The 25,886-nt window shown below is 50.4% G+C and overlaps 1 protein-coding gene across 2 annotated transcripts in view; it reads left to right on the top strand.

Annotated features, from left to right (window-relative positions):
• The window catches only part of Kirrel3 (kirre like nephrin family adhesion molecule 3), a 124,304-nt gene that overhangs the window by 61,614 nt on the left and 36,804 nt on the right, over nucleotides 1-25,886 (top strand). For both annotated transcript variants that reach the window (XM_077797790.1, XM_077797789.1), the window contains exon 4: nucleotides 20,080-20,237. In XM_077797790.1, the coding sequence (XP_077653916.1) occupies nucleotides 20,080-20,237 (158 nt within the window). The remainder of the gene's footprint in view (nucleotides 1-20,079; nucleotides 20,238-25,886) is intronic.

Raw genomic sequence — 25,886 nt, 5'->3', positions numbered from 1 at the left:
GGCTAAACCTCATGCCTCTCTAGGCACCAGCTCGGACCCTGCTGGAGCTTCTGCTCAACTAGCTTCTCCACATCCCCCATCCTTCCTGGCCTGATTAAGGTGAGTGTCATCCCACGGGGGACTTGATGGATGAGCTTAGTAAAGGCTGCCTGTTTCTATCTGGAGGGCGTTGGGAGCCCATCCATCTTCCTTTGGCAGCACATGCCAGCCCGGGAGCTCACCTCCCCTGGGGCAACCCCAAGCCTGAACATGCCCCAGGTGGGTCCAAGCATCCAAGGGTTTCTCTTGTGTTTTGTCCTCACCAAGGACAGGAGATAGGGACAAAAAAAAAAAAAAACAAGTTTGGGTTGAGGCACCCTTTCTTGGTCACAAAATTTCAGGGATATCAAAAACTCAGTAAGTTAGGTAATAATATTTTAATGCAATATCTTTGTGTGTGGTCGGGGGGTGCTGGGGATGGAACCCAGGGCCTCACACATGCCGTCTACCATAGAGCTACATCCTCATGCCTTAATGCCAGTTCTTTAAAAATCAAAATGAATGCAAAAAAATAAATGATGAACAAAATATCAAACTATTAAAGAGGATCCGTAACAGCACTGAGCCAAGCCATAAGCAAGCCCAAGGCAAGAGGGAAAATGTGTGCCCAGTATGTGTATTTTTATGTACTTTTTTAATGGTTAATTTTTTTCTAGGACATTAAAGTAGTCGGGAAAATATTGAAACATTTAAAAGTAGGTATATTAAAATGCATAACATTATTTTAAGCTTAAATATTTTGTTTACAGCAGAAACTGGGTGTACTTAATTTCACTACCCTGGTTTTCATGGCAGTGAACTCAATGGTGTCTATGATTCTCCACCTCTGGACTTATCTCATTTCCTATTGAGAGAGTGGCTGTGTTGGAGCATTTCCCTTGACCAAGTGGCCATCTTAAATAGCATCTCACTAACTGAAGTTTCCTCCTCCTGTCTTCCTTTGAATCGTAGCATTTTGCATTTTCAGTCTTTTTTAAGTTTGCGTTGAGATATTATGTATCTCCTGATGGAAGTCTGGGAACGTCTGTAAATATGTACCTAAGATAACTGCCTCACTTGCCTCGCCCATTCCTGGCCCTGAGAAGGAGCAAAGGTGTTGGACGCCCGCCCTCGGCCTGAATCAGGACGGGATGCTGGGGACGAACCAGCTCTGAGTCCATGACTGACAGGTCACCATGCATTTGTGCAGGCAGGGCCAGCTGAAGAGGGTGAGTGTAGGTGGCTATGGTGTATGGGGGCTGGAGGGGACACCACCGTGGACTACAGTTGAGGTTTCAGCTCAGATTCTTGCTGTGGGTGTTGGGCAAGTTCCTGGTTCCCATAAGTAAATAACTGAACAGAAGTCCGTCTGCAGCATGCAGTTCAAATGCCCACCCCTCACTGGTTAGCCACAGCACCGAGCTATACTACAAGTCTGGTCACTCAGTCCAGCCTCAGGAAGTTCTGCTGTGTGTCTCATTTCAGTCTTGCACCCTCATTCTCTGATCCGCCTTTTCTGGAACGCCAGCTCTGCTGTCTGGCTTGGAGGGTTCAGTTCAGTCCCCCCCGCCCCGTTACTCTCCAGCAAGATTTCCAAGTGTGGGGAAGATGGGAGGGCTCAGGCCAGGTAAGCAGCCAGCCTCCCTCTGTCCAGCCCACCCCAAACCCCATCAGCATCTTGAGAGCTCACCATTAACAGTTATTGAGGCATAAGCGGCTGCTAAAGCCTTTTCAGAATCAATTTATCAAAGTTTGATAGGAAGCCGTAAAAAAATGCCTGGTCTGTCTTCCCCCTGCGACAGCTGAGTGGGTGAGCAGAGGCCCGATGCCTGACAGGGGCAATTAGCAGCCATCTTCGCGACCTCCTTTCTCCCCACTGCAACCCCATCCCTCCTGACCACCTCAGCCGCTACCGTCTTCTCCCTTCCTCTTCTGCAAATAGAAACAACTTTCAGAAAACTGGACAGGCAGAGGCTAATTGGGAGCAGGAAAGTAACTTCAGGAAAACTAATGAGCAAGTGGATAAGTGGACACGAGCTGAGAGGGACTCCAAGAAACCATCAAGTCCATCCCCCTGCCTCAGAGGCATGTCATCACATCACCTCCAACTCATTTCTGAAACAGAAAAAAAAAAAGAAGTAAAAATAGAAATGGGCTTCTTTAAAGAAGCCTGGTCCTCTCCCCTCAGCTGTATCTCCAACAACAGTTCAACCTGATGTCTAACATCACTCCCTCATGCTGCATCTTGAGCCCATGTTCCCCCTTTCACAGAGAGAGAGAGAGAGAGAGAGAGAGAGAGAGAGAGAGAGAGAGAGAGAGACCATCCTCTCAAAGACCACTCAATCACTGAGTGTCCATCTATAAGTTACCCTTGCACTTTATAAGCCCTGAAGAAACAAGGTAAGCAAAGATAGGGTCATTTGGAAGTCAGTAAAGAAAATAAAAGTCTGGATTCTGAAATCACCTTTTCAGTACCTCAGATCTGTGGGAACCCCAGAGAGATGACAATTTGCTGTGTTGCTTTGGACATTTCACTTAACTTCTCTGGGCCAGGTGTCTTGTCCATCAAGCAGGGAAGGTATATGAGGTTGGATCAGCTGCAAGGGCTTCCCATGCCAACAGCCTGGGTCTGGTCCAAGCTGAAATACTTGCATCTTCTCTCTGGGACACATGTGGGCAGGTGCCCCTGATGTAGCCTCCTTACCTGCCACACACCTTGACTAGGGGGCACAGAATACAGGAGCACAAGGAACCATGAACAGGCATTAGCCAGAGTCTGGTGGCCCTGAGTTAATTCTCAGCCAGCCAGGCGGGAAGAGAAGTGAGAAGGCACCTACTCATCCACACAGAAGCCAGACCCATGCAGAGCCTTCACCTGTCATCCTGACACCAGTGCAAAGCTCCGTGGTCACCAGCCTGGCGGTCTTCATGACCCTCTGACAGTATTTACTGTTATGCCCACTTTACAGATGCAGATGCTGAGGCTCAGAGAAGGGAAACCTGCCCAAGTTCATACAGCTAGCAATTGGTGGCCCTGAGCCTCGGGTCCCATCTGTGGAATCCACATTCAGGAACATCTGAAGCCCTCCCTCTCTCCACTCAGGACCCCTTTCCACTACTACATGGACATGAAATTCAAACAGCCCAACCTCCACTCTCCAAGGGGACCCAAGGCTCTCCTCCACCTGCTAATCCCTCTCTGGGCAGGTGGCCTGTGGATTCTCTGCATTTATCCGCCCTCGGTTTCTTTAAGAAAAATCATCGCTTCTGCCCAAACTTGGGCTCCAGCAGAAAGCTGGGGTCTCTTCTTCTCTGGCCCCAAGAACTGTTGTTAGCTTTGCTTGGAGCCTCAGAACACCATGTGGAGGAGATGTCAGAGGTAGAACCACACTTTGGGAGATGAGGAAGGAGGAGACAGAAGAAAGGAAATGAGGATTAGCTGAGCCCTGGACCCTGGATTTGACCTATGCCATCTCACAGAGCCATCCCACAATGCTTCCCATTTTTGTTTTTAGTTGTGGTTTGTTTTGTTTTGTTTGTACCAGGGATTGACCCCAGAGTTGCTTAACCACTGAGCCACATCCCCAGCCCTTTTTATATTTTATTTAGAGACAAGGTCTCGCTGAGTTGCTTAGGGCCTCTCTGAGTTGCTGAGGCTGCCTTTGAACTCACGATCCTCCTGCCTCAGCCTCCCCAGCCTCTGGGATTACAGTGCACCACCGTGCCTGGCACTTCCCACTAAGTTGGATTATCCTTCCTGTTTCATGAAGGCTTGGAGAGCTAATCAACTTATCCAGAGTCACGGAGCTGGTGACAGAGGAGGCCAGGCTTCCATCCCAGTTCTGGCAGCAAATGGAGCATTGCATCCCTGGCCCAAGGGCACGTTCTCAGAGATAGTTGCTCAGCCTGTGGGAATTCTGAGCACCCGAGGAATACAGGCCTGGAGAGTATTTGCAATGACCCGCCTCATGGACAGCACCAGGCTGATGAATGCTTTCAACAGAGATATCCCTGCTCACCTCTCTCCTGGCCGCCCCCGTGTCTAGTGAATGCAAATTAACACTAATGGGAGTCTAAAATAAACACTCAGAAAGTGAAGCTGCCTTGCTTCTCCTCTTCCCAAGCACTCATGTGCATGTATGCATGCTGCATTCCAAAGTCAAATGCAAATGATATTTTCAATTATATACCAGATTTGGATTATCCACGCCTCTGGCCACAAATATTAATGCCCATCATGGGAGCTGACTGTGACGTTAAGACACATCCAATTCATTTTTCCCTGTACCAGTGCTGAGTACCTCCCCCCATTCCCTCCTCAGAGCATCTCATGCGCTGTTCCCAAGCTTCACGCTTTCATTTTGACCAATACATGCCGCACCTATACCCTAGAATCCAGCACAGTGACCATGATGTAGATCTGAGCTGAAACTCCTATGTCCTAACACAGACTGATCCCAAGGCACCCACACCAACTTGGTGCCATCCTGTCTCTTTTATAGAGTGTGTCATTTCATACAGAACACTTTCCAGAGCAAGTTGGTTGCTAATCAAAGGGAAAGGGAAGCCTTGGAGGGAGACAGATGAGAGAAGGGAGGCGATTAAGGATCCAGGCATCACTGGGACTGGCCAATGGGTCCCAGAGAAAGGGGTGTTGAAGGTAGAGAGAAGAGAACACTAAGGTCTCAGAAAGCCAAGGGACACCGGCGGTCCTGGTTCCACACTCACATGATTCAAATGCATACAGATGCAGCCATCTCGGAACAAGCAATGCCCTTATGGAGCCCAAATCCCAACATCTCCCAAAATTGACCTATGAATCCAACATGGATTGCCAGTAGGGCCAAGGGAATCTTCTGGAACATACTAGATAATCAATTCACAGGCATGTTCTCTGGCTCTTCCCTTCTCATAATATCCACATCTGGAAGCTCTTGTTTTTCCTGCCTAACTCCCCATTTCAGGCAGGCATCTCTCCTCACTGTCGGGTCGTATTTTCAGTGTTCATCTGTTCAGCACCTGCTCTGATCAGTCCCCAAGCTGGGTCAAGAGGTACTATAAGGAACCCAACAGGGCTGTTCCCTTGGGATGCTCACAGCTGAGCTAGGCACCTTGATCCAGCCACCAGTGACTCCCAGGCACCAGTTCTGCAGGTGAAGGGAGCTTCTGTGCAGCTGGGCCATGGCTGAGGCACCATGCTGGGCTCTGGAACACACATGGATGACACTGGTCCCTGCCTCACAGGTGCTTCATCTAAGTCCAGTGGAGGTCAGAGGGGGAATTCGAGCAAAGCCTGAAAGTCACATAGGTGACCACAGTCAGAAGAGAGAAGGAAAGGCATTCTAGGAAGACAGAGTGGCAGTCTGGGCCCAAAGCCTGGGAGGCCATGGCTGCCAAGAGCCATATGGCCGCAGTCAAGAGCCATAAGGCCAGAGGTGGGCATGGGGTAAGGCTGCACAGGTGGGCCAAGCCCAGGTGCCACAGAGCCTTGGGCACCATAAGCAAAGGAGCAGTGTGATTGGCTTGTCATTCCAGGTGGTCACCTAGCAGGCTGTGGGAGCAGATGGGAGCCAGGAGAGGAAGAGGTCATCTTGCAGGCTCCTTCTGATCTCTCACAAGTGATGGAGGAGCATGGCATCTAGTCATGGAGCATCCATCTTCTGCTCTCCATGGGCCGCAGGTCAGGAAGCAGCTCCACGCTGGCCTGCACCACCTGCCCCTCCTGCTCTTGGGACCGGCTCCACTCATCTCCCATCCTGTCTGCCAGGCCACCCAGGTTCCAGGCACCTGCTCCCAAGGCCCAAGAGATGGGTGATGGAGAGTGCTCACTCTGCCCTCAACCCCCAGATGAGAACCAACTCCCCAAGACCAGTAAGAGGGTGGCCAAGCCAACGGAGAGCAGAGAGAAAAGCACCCCCTCCCTAACCTGGAATTTTTAAAAAGAAGAAAATTTTAAAAAGAAACTTTAGAGTTGAGATCTGGACCACACTTTGGTGTGAATTCACATTCTGGGGGAAGAATAGTAAGCCCAAAGATCCCATCAAGATCCCAGATGGTAGAAGGGGCCAGACTGGAGTTCCAGAGTGTCAAGAGAGCAAGAGCACATGGGATCCAGACAGGAAGGAGAGCCAGAAGAGCAGAGCTTGAGACCCCTGCTTCAGAATAAGGAAGGTGGGCATCTTGCCTGTGAGGCCATCACTGGGGCAGGGGGTTCATCCTGTAGCCCTCTCATGTGCCCAGGCTGCCCAGCCCCTGCTGGGAAGAATCAAGTGGAAAGGGCCCTAGGCTTGAAATCAAGAGGGTGAAATTAAAATCCTCATTCTTCACCTGAAAAGATCTACTCAGATCCCAGTTTCAATCCCTGGATTCCTGATCACCAGAGCAGCCCCTCCATGCCTACTCCCTGGGATGTGAGGTCACTAGACAGTGGCTGACTATGGGGCAGAATCTAGCACAGGAGTCTGTCCCAAGTAGGTTTGTAATCATTTCTGTCATAAAGTAGAAAGCTGGTATAAATGTTAGGAATGTCTAGAGAGCATCCTTCTCCATCTGGCCAGACCCCCAACCCAGTGGCCACTCAGCTTACCTGCCCTATTTGGCACTATAGGCCGATCTGATGAGGTCACCCATGGTCATTGCCACTATGAGACATTGTGGCTATTCCCATGTGGCTTCCATACTATTGCATATGTGCGTTTGATTTAGGATTCCCTAATACTGTTACCCAGGGAAGCACTCTAACATGAGCAAAGGTGGCAGGAGCTCATGGCAGCCCTCATCTCAGTCAGCCCAGCTGACTGCTTCCAGAGCACCAACCACATCCTAGAATCTCGTGAGGCCCATCTTAGCTCCACTTTACAGAGGAGGACACTGAGACTCTGGAGGTGCAGAAGTTGTTCAAGGTTACCTTCTGGGGCTATGCCCTTTCCTCACCTCACCTCACCCAGCTCCACAGGGGTACCCAACACATGCACACACACACCCACCAGCCAACACCAGCAAACACCAATTATAGAGATGATCAGAATCCAATGGAGAGTCCTTCCCTACTCCCAACAAATACAGCTTACTCTTCCTTACCTGATAAGCGAGTGCTTGTCATATAGGACTTATTCTTTTGCAGAGCACTCTCTGCCCAAGCCACAACCCCATCCCATCTCAATATGATAGAGAAAAAGGAAAAAAAGCCATCATTCAACCCTAGTGGGCAATACCTTGTAGCAGATGTGGTGTGCCACCCAGGTTTCCAGCTTCAGGACAAAGGTCAAAAAGACATTGACCTTTGGCTCCAGCTGCTGGGGTGCTGGAGGCACAGTTCTCTGCTAAGTCGGACAATGGGGACTTCCTATGGCTAAAGAGAGGAAGCCTGTTTTAAAGAATGGTCTCCCACAGGGTGCAAAGGCCAGGTCCTCCTGCATCAAAAGGGGACCATTCTAAGGGCCCTTCAAGCTTCAAGCTCCCTGCAGTATCTGCTGAGAACTTTTTGCTGCCAGCATTGCCCTGGGTCCAGATGTGGTTCCTACACCCCCGTCAGGGACTGGTCCTGAGAGCCCTCCCTGCTAATCTTCTGCTATCTTCTGAGTGTCAGCTGGCAGGACCCAAATGTGGGACAACTCCCAGGCTGGGGCTCCTTGAATTTTTTTTCAGGGATGCCCTGGAGCCACGAAAGAGACAACAGCCTTTTATTTCTCCCATTGAAGCATCCTAAAAGACTGGAGCACAGGAATGTTTCCTATAAAATGTACCAGCTATATAAAATGAAATGCGATGCTCACCCACTTGTGTGGAGAAATGTGACTTCCCTTTGTGAAGAAAAATGAGGAAGATGGGAGGTTCCAAAAATATCTATAAGGCCAAACTCTAGATGAGAATTAAAACACCTTCCCATAATGAATTCTAAAAGCATTCGTTACCCTTTTTTAAATTTAGAGGCTTGTACTTTTTGGAAAAAAAAAAAAGGCTGGGGTCAGAAAAAAGAATTTGACTTTTTTCTATTAGGATTCTAGCACCTAGTGAAGCTGGTAAATTTGCATAAATTTGAAAGGTACATTTTAGTGGTTTTCTGGGATTCCCTGAAATGAATTTTTATAGCAAGAGGCTTGGAGAAAGTACTTGTTTCCTTCCTTGGCATGCTGCCATTTGGTTTTACTGTTCCCTGCTCCAAAGAATAGTGTGTTTTCTCTCTTCACATCTGACTTCTTCCTGAGCAGGTGACTCGAACCCCACCTGGCTCTGATTCTTCCTCTCTGCCCATCTCTACCGTTTGTGCCCTCCTTTCTCATGGTCACTCTCCAGCTCCTTCTCCTGTCTTCCCTGCTATCCTTTAGCCAAGGTGTTTCTAGTTTCTCATTCCAAAAGACAGTTGTTGGCATTTCCGTGGTTTATATTTTAAACCCATTAATGAGGTGACCTTTTTCCCCATTCCCCTCCATTTTTTTTAGAGACCTCTGAGGCTCCAGGCTGTCTGTTGGTAGGGAAATTTCTCATTCTGGCCTCATTTTCCTCCTCACTGAAAGCCACAAAAATCCTTGAGAAGGTGGATGTGCCTAATGGGGAGCCCAGAGCAAAACCAACCAATCAGTTCTGCTTTCTATTTATGGGATGAGTAGGGACACTCAAGAGTCCCTGCAGGCCTTTTGCTGGGTCAGCTGGACCGCCATGAAGTTGTTGAAGCAGCCAAAGTAAACAGAGGCCAGGTTCTTGTGGGTCCCCAGCTCCCACACATGCCAGTGTGTGACTTGACACAGGCGACTGGCCAGTCTAAGCCTCAGGTTCCCTATCTGCAAAATGAGTAGCGGACCAGGTGACCCAGCAGTGTGGTGACTGTGAGGTTTAAACAAGCACGAGGCAGCCACCATGACAGGCTTCTCCCTGAGATCAGGCAAGGTTGAGGGGGAGAATTCCAAAATGAGGTCAAGGTCAGAGCTAGGAGAAATTCTTTGTGAGCCCTGGAAGAAAGCCCAAGGAGGCTTCTCCTGGGTCCTGTGGTCAGCACAGGAGCTGAGCTGCTCAAGGAGGCCGTCCCCTTTCTCTGCGGGCCTAGGAGGGCAGCTGGTACACACCTCCTAGCTGGCCCAAGGGAGCCACCACACCTTAGGCTGCTTTTCCTACCCATCCTGCCCCAGCCTCTCCTCTCTCCCACCCCACACCACGCTGTCCCTTCCCTGCTGGCACTGCCTCCGGGAGACTCTGTCAAGCCCTCCCACATTTGCTGTGTACCCAGCAGCCACGCACTGCCTTCCACTGGGTGGAGTTGGACACGGTGGCCTCCCGCACATGCGCACACGCGGCGAGTCGGTTTGTTGCAAGAGCACCGCGGTGGCGCTCCGGGTCCCCTGCTCTCCTCCAGCCCTCTGCTTTACATGCATCCTATGGTTTGTTTGCCTCCTTGGTATTAATGAAACATCCGTCTCCCTGCAAACAGTCCCTCCCTGATGAGACAGCTCAGATCCTCTTGCCGGTTTCATCGGAAATGTTTCCCGGTACTAATTTAACAGGGAAAACAAGGAGCCAGCACACGGTGCATAGGACTGTAATCCAGCGTCGTGGGAGGCTGAGGCAGGAGAATCACAAGTTCAAAGCCAGTCTGAGCAATTTAACAAGACCCTGTCTCTAAAAAGAGCTGGGGACATAGCTCAGTGGTACAGAATTTGCCTGGATTCCATCCCCAGTACTGCAGCAATAAGGAGAAAAAGAGAAAACATGGGACTATTTGATTTTGTCACTCACAGTATCTGTCTCCTTTGTCCTCACCCACGCCCCTCATCTCTGCTAGGCCTTGGTGTATAACCTCCTCGGGTTTACTGTGGTGGTTTTGTAGGTGCTTAATCCAACAATCCATCTAGAGAGTCTGGGGCTGCAGCACAAAGCATGGTAACAGAAGAAGATATTGGAATAGCCCATTTCACACCACGAGGAGTGGAGCTACTTGTGGAATAGGCAACCATAACATGCAGAGCTAAAGTTGACTGAGTTCTTACCATGGTGCCAAACTCTGGGTTAAGGCATGTTTCCAACCCCTTTATCAACTCATTTAACCAGCACAACATCCTGTGAAATAAATCCCATAATATCTATGACATGGTCTAGCACAGACAGTTAGGGAGTCAGGCCACAAGACCAGTGAGTGATAAAGCCAGGGGCCAAGTTAGGCCTCTGGGTTTCAGAGCCTCCCTTCTTACCCGCCACCATATGAGCTCCAAGGGAGAAGACCTTGGATGTCTGCTGGTCCAGGGTCCCTCCCAGGACAGGGGCAGAGCCTCCAACATACCTCCCTCTGAGCCATCACCCCAAGTCTGTGCAGTGCTCCTCCTTCCTCCCTCCCTCCCCGCCTTACTTCCCAGGTGGTGTCTGTGCTTTGTGCCAGAGTGTGTGGGGAGCAGTGCTCCTCAGCTTTTCATCACTACAGTGAATACCTGAAATCATCACCTTATATAGGAAAATGCTTATTTGGGCTCACAAATTTGGAGATTTGTGTCCATAATCTGTTGCCTTCTTCCTCTGTACCTGTGGCAGCACATCATAGCAGGACAGCGGGGCAGAGCAAAACCATTCACCTCATGCCTGAGGAGGAAAAAAGAGAAAAAGAAATGGAGGTCAGGGTCCCACAGTCCCCTCCAAGAGCATGCCACCAATGACCTGAAGACCTCCCACTTGTCCCCACCTCTCAAAGTGCCTCCCAAGTGCTGCTGACCATGTTTTTAACACCTGGACCTTAGGAAGAAATTCCAGACCCAGCCTACAACAGACATCACAACCTTAAAAACCCCATTTGTATCCTGTTCTAAATGGAGAGAGAAGAGAATGAAAAGACACCAAATTAATGAAAACACATATATGTAATTAACACATCTACAGGATTGCCAGATAAAATACAGGATGTCCCATTAAATGTGAATTTCAGATCAACATACTTACACTAAAAATACTTTAGTTTTCTGAGGTACATATTTAACTGGGCATCCTATATTTTTATGTGCTCAATCTGCCCACCCTACACATATCCCAATTCTACTACTTACTAGCCATGTGACATTGGGCCAATAACTTTGCTTTGTGCCTCTGTTTCCTCACTTCAAAGATACCCATAATAAATGTATCTTCCTTTTATAGGGTTATTGTGAGGCTTAAATGACATTTGCATTGTACCCACAAGGAGTGTTTTCCCTATAATCCCTAAATCAATGTTAGCACTTATTCATATTATTGTTATTTTCTTACAACTTTCCAAAGTAATGTGCTAAGTGGTGGGAGAAATGCAAAGCAGTGACAAGACAACACCCTGAAACTATAGGGAACCTAAAGCAAGTCCACAAGCAGATGGCATGCAGATGAGGTGAGGGGAAGGGGAACAAGCAAGGTGCTCAGGGGGCAGGAGGGAGTTTGCTTCACATTCAGTGGAATCTGGCCAGGACCGCTCAAGGAACTCACAGGCTACTGGAGCCAGCAGACGGAGAGAGCACTAAGTGGCACAGGTACCCAAGGAGGTGATGGCACCAATGCCCCACATACTGGTGGAGATGCCCTCATGGTATCATGGCTGGAGAGGGGAAGGGCAGGGGCTGGGATCAACAGGAGATTTCCTGCAAGAGGTGACAATAACTGGGTTTAAAAGAATGACCAAGAGTTAACAAGGCAATAATAGCCCTTGCACAGATTGAGAAGACAATGGCACTCTGATGAAGGTTTGGAGCAAGGACACTCAGCAGAGGGGACTTCACAAGGAGGGCAAGCTCCTTGAGAAAGGTGAACTGTCCAGGTCAGCTAAACATGGAGAAAATAGCTAGAGAAGTAAGTCCTCATTGCAGGAATCTTGATCACCCTCTGACCAGGAGTGAGTTTTTATGCTGAAGCAGCAGGAGCCATTGAACATTGTGATCACAGAGAGTATGCTTCCAGAACAGTGCCTGGCCATAATGGAGGTAGGCTGGTTTGCAGTGGCATGGAGATAGACAGTGTGGGCCCTGTTGTGAGAGTCCTACAGGAGCTCAGAGCTTTGGGCCGTCATACAGGACTGAGAGTATCAATCAGCTTTGACTAACTGAAAAAGTGCAGTATCTTTTTCTCCCCCCATTGAAAGCCTCCTGGATGATACCCCTAAAACAAAAGACTGCTTTTAAAAAGAAAAGTATAACAGCTAGGGCATGATATTTGTACCCCCAATGCTTGAAGAGGGCCCAACACATAGTAAGTGCTCAGTACAAATTTTCCAAGTGATTATTCAGCCTGAATGATCCACCCTTGAAATGAGTTCCTTCTCCCTTGTGTCCTGATATCTTGCATTTCAAAACTTTGGCCATTAGGTGGCGCATTTGTGTAAATGAGGAAACGGATTTGGGGATTCCTCATGACCCAGAGCCTGAGATATGGGCAGAACCACCAAAGTGAGCAATGAGTGGATATGAACTGCTAAAACCTGCACTCATTCCTTTAGCAGACACTATGAAAGCACCAACCATGAGCCAGGATCATGCTTCCTGTAGCAACAGAAATTCAGATTGGGGAAGGGCAGGGAGGAGTGTGGGTCTGAATGCCCAGAGGCTTAAGACTGTCCCCAGGAACTGTAGGATCAAGATGAAGGTTGCTGGAAAGGGTTGGCAGAGAAGGTTACTGAGGTGCAGGGACTGGTTTGTGAGCTTCTCTGACTCTAGCAGGATATATTATAGGGTTAAACAAACCTGAATCTAAATTCCAACTACACCACTTACAGCTATGTGATGTTAGCTAAGTAATTTGCTCTGTTAAGACTCAGTTTCCTAATCCTTGAAATAGAGGGGGTTTTTGTTTGTTTGTTTGGGTTTTGATTTGGTTTGGTTTTTGCAGTATTAGGAGATTAAACTCAGGGGCACTCTACCACTGAACTACATTCCAGTTCATTTTATTTTTATTTTGAGACAGGGTCTCTCTAAATTGCCCAGGCTGCCCTTGAACTTGTGATCCTCCTGCCTCAGCCTCCCAAGCCACTAGGATTACTGGTGTGCACCATTGTGCCTGGGTAAAATGGAAATCTTTATAAATCCTGTGTCAAGGGCTATTGAAAACAGACCAAGAGGTCCTTAGCACAGTGCCTTTCACATAACCCCTAAATATGATTCTTCTTAAAAATTAAATATAGTAACCAAGATGTGTGTAGCCCTTTGCAAAGTCCTTGCTACATTCTTTATATCTTAAAGATGATTAAATCTGCTTAATAATCCTGCTGGATAAGCATTTTTTATCCCATTCTCAGATAAGAGAATTAAAGTTATCAGATTATATCACCTGTCCACAAACACTTGACTGGTAAAGTGATGGACTCCTGCCTAGTTAAGCCCAGCAAACATCATGCCGCCCCTGCATCCTGTGTGGCTGGTGCTCTACCAGGCGATGGGGATCAATGGATGAGGTCACGGCCTAAGGGAGAGATAGCACATGCAGATATTTCCATGAGATATGTTAGATATTGAGATGGGAGCATGCCCAGGATGCCATGGGATAGAGTCAGAAGTCACCTGGTATCACTGGGAGATTCGGGAAATACTTCTTAGAGAGGGTGACCTCTTTGCTATGTCTCAAAGGCTGGGTAAGGGCCACCCAGGAGAAGAGGGGAAAAAGAAAGCCAGCATTTCAAGCTAAAGACATGGCATTTGAAAAGGACCTATTCTGAAATAAGGACCTCTGACTTCAAAGCCAGTATGCAAGGAGTCTGCATCTCTTCTCCAGGTTGAAAGCCAGATAGGACCAGAGCTAGCAGGAAGCCAACGAAGGAACCAGAGCAGTCATCAGTGCTCTCCTTGTCCAGTGAGCTTCTCCTAGAGTTCATCCTAGAACCGCCTTAAAGCAGCACTCCTCAAACTTGAGTGTGCACACAAATTTTCTGGGATCTTTTTCAAAAACAGAATCTGACCAGGGCAGGGTGAAGCACACATGTAATCCCAGTGACTAGGGAGGCCAAGGCAGGAGGATCGCAAGTTGGAGGTCAGCTTCAGTAACTTTGCAAGACCCTCTCACAAAAATAAAATTAGGAAGGCCCGGGGGTGTAGCTCAGTGGTAGACTGCTAGTCTAGCATGTGTGAGACCCTGGTTTCAATCCCAGTACCAGGGGGAAAAATGCAGATTCTGACTTGGGAATTCCAAGGTGGAACACAGGGAGTGCTTTCGAATGAGCTCCCAGAGGACGCCTATGCCACACACAGGTCATCCAGGCACCAGCTTTGAGTTATCAGGGTCTCACCATCAGCTCAGAGAGGGCAGTGCATGTGCTGTTACAATTTGTAACATGGAAGAGGCCCCTGAAAGAAAATGGAAGCAGCAATTTTGGGATGAAGGGAGGCAGGGCAGAAAGGAACTCTGGCTGGCTGCATGGGGTGGAAGCTGGGGACATTGGGACAAAGAAGATTCTCAGAGTGTGAGAATTGAGCCCAGGGGCCTTGTCCCATCTCTAGTCAACAATGGGACTCCTAGTACAGGCTCAGCCACCTAACCACCCCTTTCCCAGAGCCTCTGGGGTCTGGGGCTGAACCCCAAAAGCAAAGAAATGCAAACCGCCAGCCATAAATCTCCTCACTCAGACAAGTATCTGATCTGTCACCATGCTATCATGTCCTCCCTCTAGCCTGGGATCCAGGCAAATCAGACTGGGGTTCCTCTCCTTCCAAGAGGCTGGTGCTGCTGAGAACCAACCCCAGTCCCAGCACCAAGCACTCCCCAGCCCTGGCTTCCCTCTCTCCAGAAAGGCCCTAGTGCCAAGCCAGATAGTTCCAGCAGAGCTGTCTCAGTCAAGCCTAGGAAGTGCCTCCTCTTTATCCACTACTTCCCCAACACTCCTTCATCCCACCCCCATGTGTCCTCTACACACACACACACACACACACACACACACACACACACACATTCACACATACACACAGTATAAAAAGTGCTTACCTCAGAAGCCAACATCTGTGCCCCCTTCCTGCTGAGGATATTTTATTTATTTGAAAATATTTATTGAGCCAAAGCCAACATCTGTGCCCCCTTCCTGCTGAGGATATTTTATTTATTTGAAAATATTTATTGAGCCCCTACTAAGTACCAGGTACTCATCTAGGCACAGCAATGCCACAATGACCAAAGCAGACAAGGTCTTTGTTCTCCTCTCTACTAAGAGGTCACAGGTAATAAATAAAGCCAGTAATGGGAGAGATGAAGTGGGGTGATGTAATGAAGAGATATCAAGGGGCTGTAGCTTGGGGTGGTCAAGGAGGTCCTCTCTGAGGAGGTGACATTGAAGGTGCATCCTGATCAATAGGAAGAAGCCAGCAGGACGAAGGCAGAAAAGAGCATGCCAGATAGACAGAGAGCCAGGGCAACGCCCTGGGCAAAGGAGGCGATTGATTGTTCAGCAGACAGAACAGCTGATGGGGCCAGGACCTGGGAAGCGAGAAGCAGGTGGAACAAACTGATGTGCTGGGGGCAGCGAGGACCGTGGGTATGGATTCTTGCAGGCAGCATCAATAAGTTCAAGTGCAGTGGGGAGCCCTCGAAGCAGAGTAGGGCCCTACTAGATTCTGGTTTTGAATAGGCCATTCTGCACACGCTTTGTGGAGAATGCGCTGTTAGTTGTTGGAGACCCAGCCCTGCTCCACAAAGGGCTAAGCATCTGTAAGTTTCCCCACTATGCTGTCTGAAGGCAGGAGGATGACCGAGCTGACCTCTTGTTGCCCTATCGGTACCGCTGATTCAAGCCACAACTGTGCCCCAGAGGGGACTTCTGTGGAAATACAACATCTGGGCAGTCAGAGCATCTGAGGAATTTCTGGAAACCCAGGCAGGGCCCCCTTGAATGACCAGGTGGACTCTGGGGAAACCTGTGGTGTTGTCCGCAGAGAATCTTCCCAGGCTGCTCGGCCAAGGTTGGGCAACAGGTCAACGAGCTTGACCCTTGTGCAGTCACTGGGCACAGAGGCCCTGAGTGGACAGCAATTCCAGAATGGAGCAGAGGCCTCTGACCCCAGCCTTCTGTCTGGCCTCTGTCTTGTCCTATGAGAAGGACCCCCTCACCACATGCTGATGCCCCAGGTCTTCACGGGAGCACTCCTTAGAGCTATAAGGCTGGGCGGTCGTTTCAGACAATTTTAGCTACAGAATCTTGTTCAGGTAGAAAGGAAGTGAGAATCTGAGTTCACAAAACAGATGAAAGCTTGACCTCCCCGCTTGGAGCCAGGATGCACCTCCCAAGCCCACCTCATCCTTCAACTTTGGGACAGCCCCTTGTGCTCTCTGGCCTCAGTTTCCATCTCTGTCAATGAAGAGCTGAGCTGTGTGATGTCTCCTCACCCCACCCTTCCACAGGGACCCCCTTGTGCTTGGCAGCAGAGCTCATAAGAAAGCCTTCAGGAGCTCCCTGCACACACAGGGAGAGAGACCAATGGCCCACATTGCCCACCACAGCAGGTATCAGGGAGAGGAAGAGCAGGGATGGGACCCTCAGCTACTGCCCAAATCCTAGATGACAAGACAGTAAAATGATAAGAGCTGCCACCTCCATGATGGCGGAATCTTCTCTGGAATGTTTGTTCCTTTCCTAAGTAGTGCCCCAGGAGCGAGGTGGGTGCTGTCGTCTCCTCATGCCAGCCCGTCTGAGGCAGGGTGTGGCCTCCCTCAGGGCCAGTGTCCAGCTCCGGCACGCATTCTGCCTGAGAGAAGATCAGGTCTCCCCCAGGCCTCCGTCCCCCAACAGTTAATGCAATGTTTCTTCCTGACTGACAATAGGCACAACACCAAAACAGTCAACTATTTTTATCTCCGGATTAATCACAAAAAGGCTAACGCTTCCACCTTCCTTGTGATTAAAAATTAGGAGACCAAACGCTATAGTGGTTCAGGATAATAACCAATCCTGGGAGGGGGATGTATGAATAATGCATCTCCAGGCTCGGGCTGCTCCACAACTTCCTCCCCTCCCAGCTGCCCCAGCCCTGGGCCCCAGTCTGAATGGAGAGGTAATGAGTCGCCCCCGCCCCCCCATCTGAGCTACAGCTGCCAAGAGCGACTATTGATTTCTATTCAGCCGGCTGGTCCCTAAACATCCTCCTTCCTCACCCATCCCCACCCCCACCTGCCCCAGCCCCTACCCACACCCTCCTACCCCCATCTGGTGTGCAGCGAGGCGAAGGCCAATCAATAATGCATGGCTACATGAATAACCAGCATGATAACCACTTATTTGGGAAGATGTAATCAGGACCCATTCTGAGGGTGGATGTTTGTGTGTGTGAATGTGTGTGTGTTCGCCCGAGAACTCCCACAACAGCCCCCACTCCCTTCTCCCCTCATCCGCACTCCCTCTAATCCAATATCCCTGAAAGACAACACTAGAGAAGCAAGAAGAAATGGCTGAGGCCTCACTGTTGGGCTTTGGGGGAAGACCCCTCCCCCAAGCCTTTACACCTAGATCGGAGTAGTATAGTTCTATGCACCTGAGCAAAAAGCCCAGAGAAGACTGGCTCTCAAACAAGGTCACATATGGGGATCATGGGGACCGGCACCTGTAATCCCAGCAGCTCAGGAGGCTGAGGCAGGAGGATCCTGAGTTCAAAGCCAGACTCAGCAACTTAGCAAGGCACCGAGCAACTCAGTGAGACCCTTTTACTAATTAAAATATTAAAAAGGACTGAGGATGTGGCTAAGTGGCTCAATTCCCAATCACTGCCTCCTCTACCAAAAAAAAAAAAAAAAAAAAGTCCTAATGCTCAGGGTCCACCTGCAGAGACTGGGATCTAGTTGGTTGGAGTGCAGCCTGGCAGCAGGATTTTTGAATAGTCTAACAGGCAGCCAAGCCCTCGAACCCATCTCAGACCCAAAAGATGTCGATGCTGGAGAGAACTTCCCACGTCCTCTGTTGAACCTTCATATTTTATACTTAAGAAAACCAACACAGGGAGGAGCCAGCCTTCCTGACATCTTCCTGAAATCCATATCCCTTGGTTCCTCACTGGGGAGGCTGAGGAGACGAGGCTGGGCCGGTTCATTCTGTTCCAGAAGCTCCAAGTGGCTCTTCCCTGGCCCCCAGCAGCTCAGGTGTGACTCTTCCTTGAGGGAGCCCAGTGGAGGCAGGGTGCAGCCATCACAGAGAGAAAGGGCAGTGGCCCTGGCCTTGTGCAGGATGAGGGCTGGATTCTCCTCCAAGTCCCAGCTCTCCCTGCTGGAAGGGCCCACCCCATTGCAGGCAGATGAAGTCCTTCTGCTGGGCAGCTAGTCCACAGCCATTGATGGAAAGCCCTCATTAGCCTCCTGGCTGCTCGGCGGCCACGCCCACACCAAGGAGTCCTTGGGGGCTAATGAGAGGTTTGGGGTGGGCGATCATGGGCTGTGTCCTGCCCAAACCCGCCTGCTTCCTCTGACCCTGGCAGCTCCAGGCTCCCCTGGGGAGGTCTGGCTTAGAACCCAGGCCAGGCAGCACTGGACTAGGCTGACTTCCTTCCCGGGCCAGGATCCCTGCCATCCTGGGCTGGCTGCCAGGGGATCAGTGGTCCCATCTTGGGAGCCCTTGGGGGTTGGTTTCCTCAAGAAGTGGCACTGCTGGGTTGTTAATGCCAAGGCTGGGCAGGGAGCCGGTGAACAATGAGCCTGAAGGTTTCATGCTTTGGGGACTGATCTGGCCCCATGTGGAGCCCTCCCAGAGGTTTTAGAGAAGCCAGAGTAGACTAAAAGAAGGACCAATGGCTGGTGGCTGGCAAGGAGATGCCCCCAGAAGATACGGCAGGTGGGCAAACTCTGGGAGCCACCCTGAGGACTGATGCTGGAAAACACAGTCCCCCATGAAGAACTCCCAGACCCACAGCCACAAACACAGACTCTCTCAGACTCTAGGTGGAAGGATGGCCTTCCTCTAACAACTGAGCAGGAAGACCCTTTGTGCCAGGTCCCCAAGCCTTAGTCATCCACTTACCCCTTCATTCACTGAGCACACACACAGCTCACACCTCTATTGTGTCAGGGGAGACCCTGAGCCCCTCCTACACTCCAGAGCCAACTGACCCCAGTCCTCCAAGTGGAAGGGAGACAGGTTCCTCAAGAAACAGTGGCTTTAGGTGGTCTCCAATGGGCCCTTCCCTTTCTGTGTCTTGTCCAGGGAGAAACAGAGTCCTGAGACCCTCAGTGTGTCCATGAGCACAGTGAAGGAGGCTCTGTGTCTTTAGACAAGTCACTTGACTTCTCTGGGCCTCTTCTCTAAATGATAAAATGGTCCACCATCAGAACTGCTCATCCTATAGCCCATGATGATCATGAGACCAAAGGTGTGACTCAGAGTTAGCAAATGTCAGTTGAGCACAGGGACTCTTCACAGTGGGGCACTGCAGTGCTCTTCTTCTCCTGGCATTCTGGGTCCCTTGTTGGGGACCTCCAGCCTCCAATCATGCTACCAATCCAGCCACCAATCACGAACAGTGGAAAATTCAGGGCAGGAGAGACTCTGGGGATGCTCAGCCAATGCCAGGGTTACATAGTGCTCTGGAGAGCTGTCCCCACCCTGAAGCATCACCTTGTCACCTGTCCCTTGCTAGGGAAGGGACCAGCCTGATCTCCGGGGGTACGGGCATAGCTTCCAGCTCTGGCTCTGCCAGGTATTGGCATTTGCTGTGTGATCTTGACCAAATCGCTTAATCCTACTTAGCCTTGGTTCCTGGATCTATATAATTGGGATAATAGTGTTTGCTTTGAAAGACTGTTGTGAAGACTAAATCAGAGACAGGTGGGATAGCACTCTGATTCTTTAAAAAGAAGTTAAAAAGAAAGAAACCACAGATATCATCTTGGCCACAGCATTTTGCTTCCAAATCTAAAAGACTAAGGAGGACACCTGCCGTGTCCCTTCACGTGCTCATCATGGACCAGAGGATAACTGACATGTCCTCTGCAGATATGCATGTGTCAGGAACACTGCTGTTGGTGCAGCTATTGTCAGAATCCATGGTATTTGTTGATGATTTGGTTAATCATTGTTTCTCATCTTCCCCCCAGGACTCACCCAGCCAGCTACCCTGAGGGAAGGAGGAAGGGGCTGTCCCCAGCCTAACTTCTCTGCTCCTCTTTCCGCAGTGCCTCCTGATGACCCCGTGATCCTAGGGGGGCCTGTGATCAGCCTACGGGCAGGGGACCCCCTCAACCTCACCTGCCACGCAGACAACGCCAAGCCTGCCGCCTCCATCATCTGGCTGCGAAAGGGAGAAGTCATCAACGGGGCCACCTACTCCAAGGTGAGCCAGGGTGGGGAAGGACAGGGAGGGCTCAGAGGCAGAGAGGACAGCTCTCCCTGTCTCTCTCTCTCTCTCTCTCTCTCTCTCTCTCTCTCTCTCTCTCTCTCTCTCTCTCTCTCTCTCCCCCCCCCCCCGTCCTTATCTCTCTCTGCATGTTTTCTGTCTTGCTCCGCCTCTTCCTCTCTTTCACATCATGTCCCCTCCATCCCCCCCACCACTAGTCTGTCTCTCTGTCCCTCTCACTCTTTCCTAAAGCAATTGCTGGACCAGGTGAAAACCCTACAATAGGGTATGGTCAGAAGAGGAGACTCATGGACAGAAGTGACCAGGGTCTAGGGCTGCCAGGCTGGCCTTGCAAAGCCCATAGGTTTAAATTCTACCCCTAAGGGATGACTTAGGAAGGGGGGCCTTTCAGAGGTGGCTAGGTCACAACAGTGGGGTCCTTTTGAATAGGATTGGTGCCCTCACAAGAAGCCCAAGGGGTACCTCTTGTCCTTTCCACCATGTGAGGTCAGAGTGAGAAAACTACCATACAGGAACCAGATGTCTGGCCCTCTCCCTACTCTGAATTACCTTGATCTTAGACTTCCCAGCCTACAGAACTGTCAGAAATAAGTTTCTGTGGTTTACAAGTCACCTAGTTTATGGTATTCAGCTACAGTAGCCTAAATGGACTCAGAAAAAAAAATGTCTAATTTAATTTCAATTTCAGAAAAACAATAAGTAAAATTTTAGTTATAATCATGTCCCAAATAAGTATTGCATGGAATGTATTAATGACTGATGATTATGCTGAAAAATAATGCACTGTTTATCTGAAATTCAAATTTAACTGGGCATCCTAGACTCGGGTTTGGCTGATCTGCATATCAAAGGAAGTTGTTAGTGAGTTAGCTCATCCTAGGGCCCCAAACTGTCAAAACATTGTCACACATGGCAGGATCATATCCCTATCCCAGGGCTGCCAGGTAAAGCAGGTTCTGCCCTGTCCAAGATTCCTGACTCAGGAGCTATTTTTTAAAACCAGTGGGAGCTAGTTTTTATAAAGTACTCAAGATTTGATTTTGTTTGGGTATCAAGTGAAGCCCAGACCCACCGAAGTTATTCAAGTTGTCCAAACCTAAACCTGCTCAGCTGCCTGCCTAACCCTGCACCACCCATTCCTTCCCACACAAGCCAAGACCAAGCTCAGCTCCTCTCCGTCCCTCTGCCCCTGACTGACCCTGGTTCTTCCCCCATGTGACCCTATCTGGCATGTTGTGGCATGACATGCCCCCTCCTCTGGGGAACTGTGAGTAATAAACTTTCTATTCAATGGCAGTGACCTCCTCTTCCGTTGACCCCATTATAACTGAATAAATACAAAATCCTAAGTACTTTTCAAACAGCCCCAACCAAACTTCCCTCCAGGAGACTGCATAGATTCTCTGACAGGCCTAATATACATGGAACCTTTCAGATGAAGAGGGCCTTAAAGGATGGGGATCTAAGCTTTCCTTTCTAGGGACAGAAAATTGCAAGGAATTGTGTCCTCTTCTCAACTGTACAGTGGCCAGCATCAGGATGAAGCCACGGTCTCCTGACACTCAGGCCTGTCTCTTTCCTGGGTTCTTCCCCGATAGCCTCCAACAGAAGGGCAGCTACCCCACAAGCCCACCCAGAAGTTGTGTCAGGGTCCATGGCCTCTGAAGCTCTCAGAACCCCAGGGCTCTCCTCCACAGCCTCAGAGAGTGGGGAGGTGCTCGGCTTGCTCCCCAGCCCCAGCCCACCCCTGGCTCCTCTTCATGGATCCTGGAAAGAGAAGAAAGGCTTTTGCCATCAGCAGAGGATATGAGGCAAGGCTGTCCCTCCTCTGAGAATGTGTCCTTCCCATCCAAAACTGACTACCCTGCCAAAGGTTCATGCCAGGGCTGCTGATCAAAGCTTGGCCGCCACTCAGAGCCGGCAGCCAGCTCCCAGGACCAATGCCTTCTCCCGGGCACAAGTCCATGGGGGGAAGCTGCCTCTTGGGAGATAAATCCTCTGTTCGCATCCTGGGCTGGAGCCACCCTATTATATTATGAAATACAGAAATATGACACGGGGAATAGATCATCCAGAGAAGGAGGGGGAGGGTTGGGAGGGGTGTTCCTTCCAGTGTGGGTGCCGGTTCAGTCCCTCCCTGAGGCTGGGCCAGCCTGGCCCTCCTAGGGTTTGTGTCCTGCACAATCTCTTCATGGGGTCATGAAGCCCAGCCCCAGCCCACCTCTGTGCAGAATCCCAGGAAGGGAATGGCAGCAGGTGGCCACAGAAAGCCGCAGGAGGCAGCAGGGCCAGGTTCACTCCCGGCACTGCAACCTCAGGAAACTCACTCCCTGGGCTCCAGTTCCTCATCTACAAAATGAAGGGTTGGATCAGACGCCCTGGAAAGGTGCTCCAGTTCTGGCAAGCTGCAGATCTATAACTTAGAGCAAGCTGAGAGAGGCAGAGAGTACAGCAGGGGCCATGTGGTGTGGGCTGTAGGGACTATCAGAGTGCCCTCCCACTCTTCCCCGCAACACCTGGCCCTCTTCCCTCCCAGAGCCTTCCAGACTTCAAGGTCCATTATCATAGGCCAAATGCTGTGTCTGATTTCCAAAGGCAGAGCAGCTCCAGAGGAGGGGCTGAGGGATCAAAGGATGAGAGAGAGAGGAGAGAGAGAGGGAAGGAGGGAGGGAGGGAGGGAGGGAGGGAGGGAGGAGAGAGAGAGAGAGAGAGAGAGAGAGAGAGAGGGAGGAGAGAGAGAGAGAGAGAGAGAGAGAGAGAGAGAGAGAGAGAGAGAAGAGAGAGGAGAGAGAGAGAGAGAGAGAGGGAAGCGAGAGGGAGGAGAGAGAGAAAGAGAGAGGGGAGAGAAAGAGAAAGAGAGAGGCACACAAGTACACACAAAGAAAGCAGGCTCTGAGGTCCACAGAAAAGATCCCTCAGGGCAGCTGGCAGCTCTCCAGTCTGAAGCCCTTAGCTTTGTTGCATGGGCCATTGTAAAGCCCGTGGGCACAGGAGCTGGGTGGTCTGAACTTGAATCCAGGCTCTGTCACCTTCTGTCCTCCCTGTGCCTCAGTGTCCTTGTCTGTACCATGTCCTTGTCTGTACCATGCAACACCACCACCCATCCCACGTCAAAGAATGGTTTTAAGGATTGAACAAGAATCACCTGGCAGAGTAAGCTAGCATTAAGCCCAGCTTGTGAGACTATCGCCTGTCCTTCACTGGATTCTCACAGGCCCTGGGATCCACCTGGACACCTGCATTCCCTAGATGCTATGTCAGTGTCAGAGTGTCAGAGTACAGCGGGCCACAGGGTCCTACAAACCCGGGTTCAAACCTGGGCTCCATCACATATTAAGCTTTCTGCCTCAGTTTCCTCAACTGAAAAATGGAATGATAATAATCGCAAACACATGTTAATGTTGCCGAGGGATTTAAAATATGCACTGAGAAGACCTTGTAAAGAGCATGGCAAGGAGTAAGGGCCCTATAAATATTTGTATTATTATGGGCTCCCTTCCCCCAGAGCCTGCATGCCCCAACCTCAGCTCCCCAGCTCCAGAGGTCAGACAGCTGTAAAAATCATAGCTATCATATTGGCTTCATTTTCATAAAAACCAGTCCTGGTTTCAAAGTCCCCAGATTGCTAGTCAATTCTGTTCTTCCACCACGTGACCAGCAGGGGAAGGAAGGGCCTCATCCCTGCAGGACACTAAGCCCCTTCGGAGGAGGAGGCCTGGGAAAAGAAGGTCCTCTAGCCCTCTAACCAACCCAGGCTGGTGATGCTTCTCCTGGTGATCTGGGGATGGGACAGGCTGCATGTCTGGGCAGTGGCTTTGGCACCCTCCATGTCTCTTCCAAGACACCTAGTCCCAGGCATCTGGGACAGCCAAGCTCCTTCCTTTTTCCTCCTGCTTCTCAGGGCCTGATATGAGAATGGAGGTCACATGGCCTTCATGTGGAAAGCCAGCAAATCCACAATCCTAGAGGAAGAACAGACGATGGAAAAGGAAGGAAGAGAATGGGCTAAGTCCAGAGGAAAACCTCCCCCATTCCCTGGGAGTTAGCTTCCCGCCCTACCTGCTATTATCCAGGTAGAGGACTAGGCCTTGATCCTGGTGTAAGGACCAGCCAGGCTGGAGAGCCACTTGACCTGAGGTACCATCTTCTAGTGCTATCTCTGTTTCCTCCAGCTTCAAGACTCCTGCTTGTTCCCAGAAGCCACTCACCCGCCCACCACTGGCCTCCATTGGCCCCAAGCTTAAGCTGCTCAGAAAAAGGGTGAAGCCTCGCAGCCCCCAGGCCTCTCACTCTCCATTAAGCAACCCTCCCCATCTGTCACCCCATCATCTTTTTTCCCATCTGTCCAGCTTAGGGCCTAGAGCCTCTAACCCACCTGAGTCATGTGGCAGCCACTTATCCTGGCCTCCTCTGTGAAGAGCATCCCTTCTGGCTCTAGGGCACAAAGCTGGATGCAGGGTCTGGGGCAAATGGCCCTGTGCAGTGCTATACCTTACCCATACATACAGACCAAGTGACAATAGGCCCACATGGATCCCCAAGCAGCCATAACCAGGGAAAGTAGAGGGGTGATTAAAAAAAAAAAGAAAAAGGGACACAGCAGGTGGGGGAGGTGAGTGGGGAGGGAGAAGAGAGGAGGCCCTGTTGCCAGGCAATCAGGCCTGCTCAGGGCCTCTCCAGGCAGTTTGCATATCAATGAGCAGCCCAGATTTAGTACCAGGGTTGGGACACCCACACACTGCATTTCCTCCAGGCTGCCCATATCTGAGGGCTCAGCCTGCTCTCCACTGCCCACTGGGAGGCCTGGTGGCTTTGAAAGGAGCAAAGTAGCCACTGCCACCCACACTAGGCAACTGCCCCAAGGGTATTAATCTGCCCCCACAGTCCAGCCTCCCAGATCACTGCTAGGAAACCAGAGAGATAAATGTCTACTGGATGACCTCAGGGATCAGTGGGAGGGCGGGTGCACAGGTACATGTAGGCAGACAGGTGAAGGACAGAAACCCAGCCCTGGAGAAATATACCCTGGCATGCTCATTCCTGGGCACATGATATATGTTCTGCATGGTGTGCATGCTGCGCGTGCGTCAGCCAGGGTCCATATTTATGCATGCACATGGACCCCCCCAGGAATTGCCATCACAGTCACATGAATCAGCCAGGACAGCTAGGAGGCTGGAGACTGGCAGCACATTAGCACCCATGGAGCTGGAGGGAGGCCTTGGAGGGAAACCGTGGCCCCAGAAGCTAATGACTTGCAATTAATAATTCGCCCCCACCCCCGGGTGATTTGCATGCTAGTGGAGGTTTCTGAAGTCCAAGGTGGGGGGCTCAGTGTCTGAGGTGTATCCCCAGAGCAAGTTCAGTGAGGGGAAGAGATGAAGGAGGGGGAGGCGAGGGGCACAGGGCTGGAAGGGGCGGGAGAGTGGGCTGTGAGGAGAATCAGCAAATGATAGAATGTTCCACCTGGAAGATACCTTCAAGGCCACCAAGTCCCAAGGCTTCATTTGCATATGAGAAAAGTGCCAATCAGGGGAGACTTATAAAAGAGAAATGAAGCAAAAGAAAAGAAAGAAGACAGGAGAGGTGAAAAGATCAAGAAGAAAAGAGGCAAGGAGAAAACCC

This window comes from Urocitellus parryii, chromosome 4, assembly GCF_045843805.1.
Source record: "Urocitellus parryii isolate mUroPar1 chromosome 4, mUroPar1.hap1, whole genome shotgun sequence".
Lineage (NCBI taxonomy): Eukaryota > Metazoa > Chordata > Mammalia > Rodentia > Sciuridae > Urocitellus > Urocitellus parryii.
This window is presented reverse-complemented; position numbering and strand designations above follow the sequence as displayed.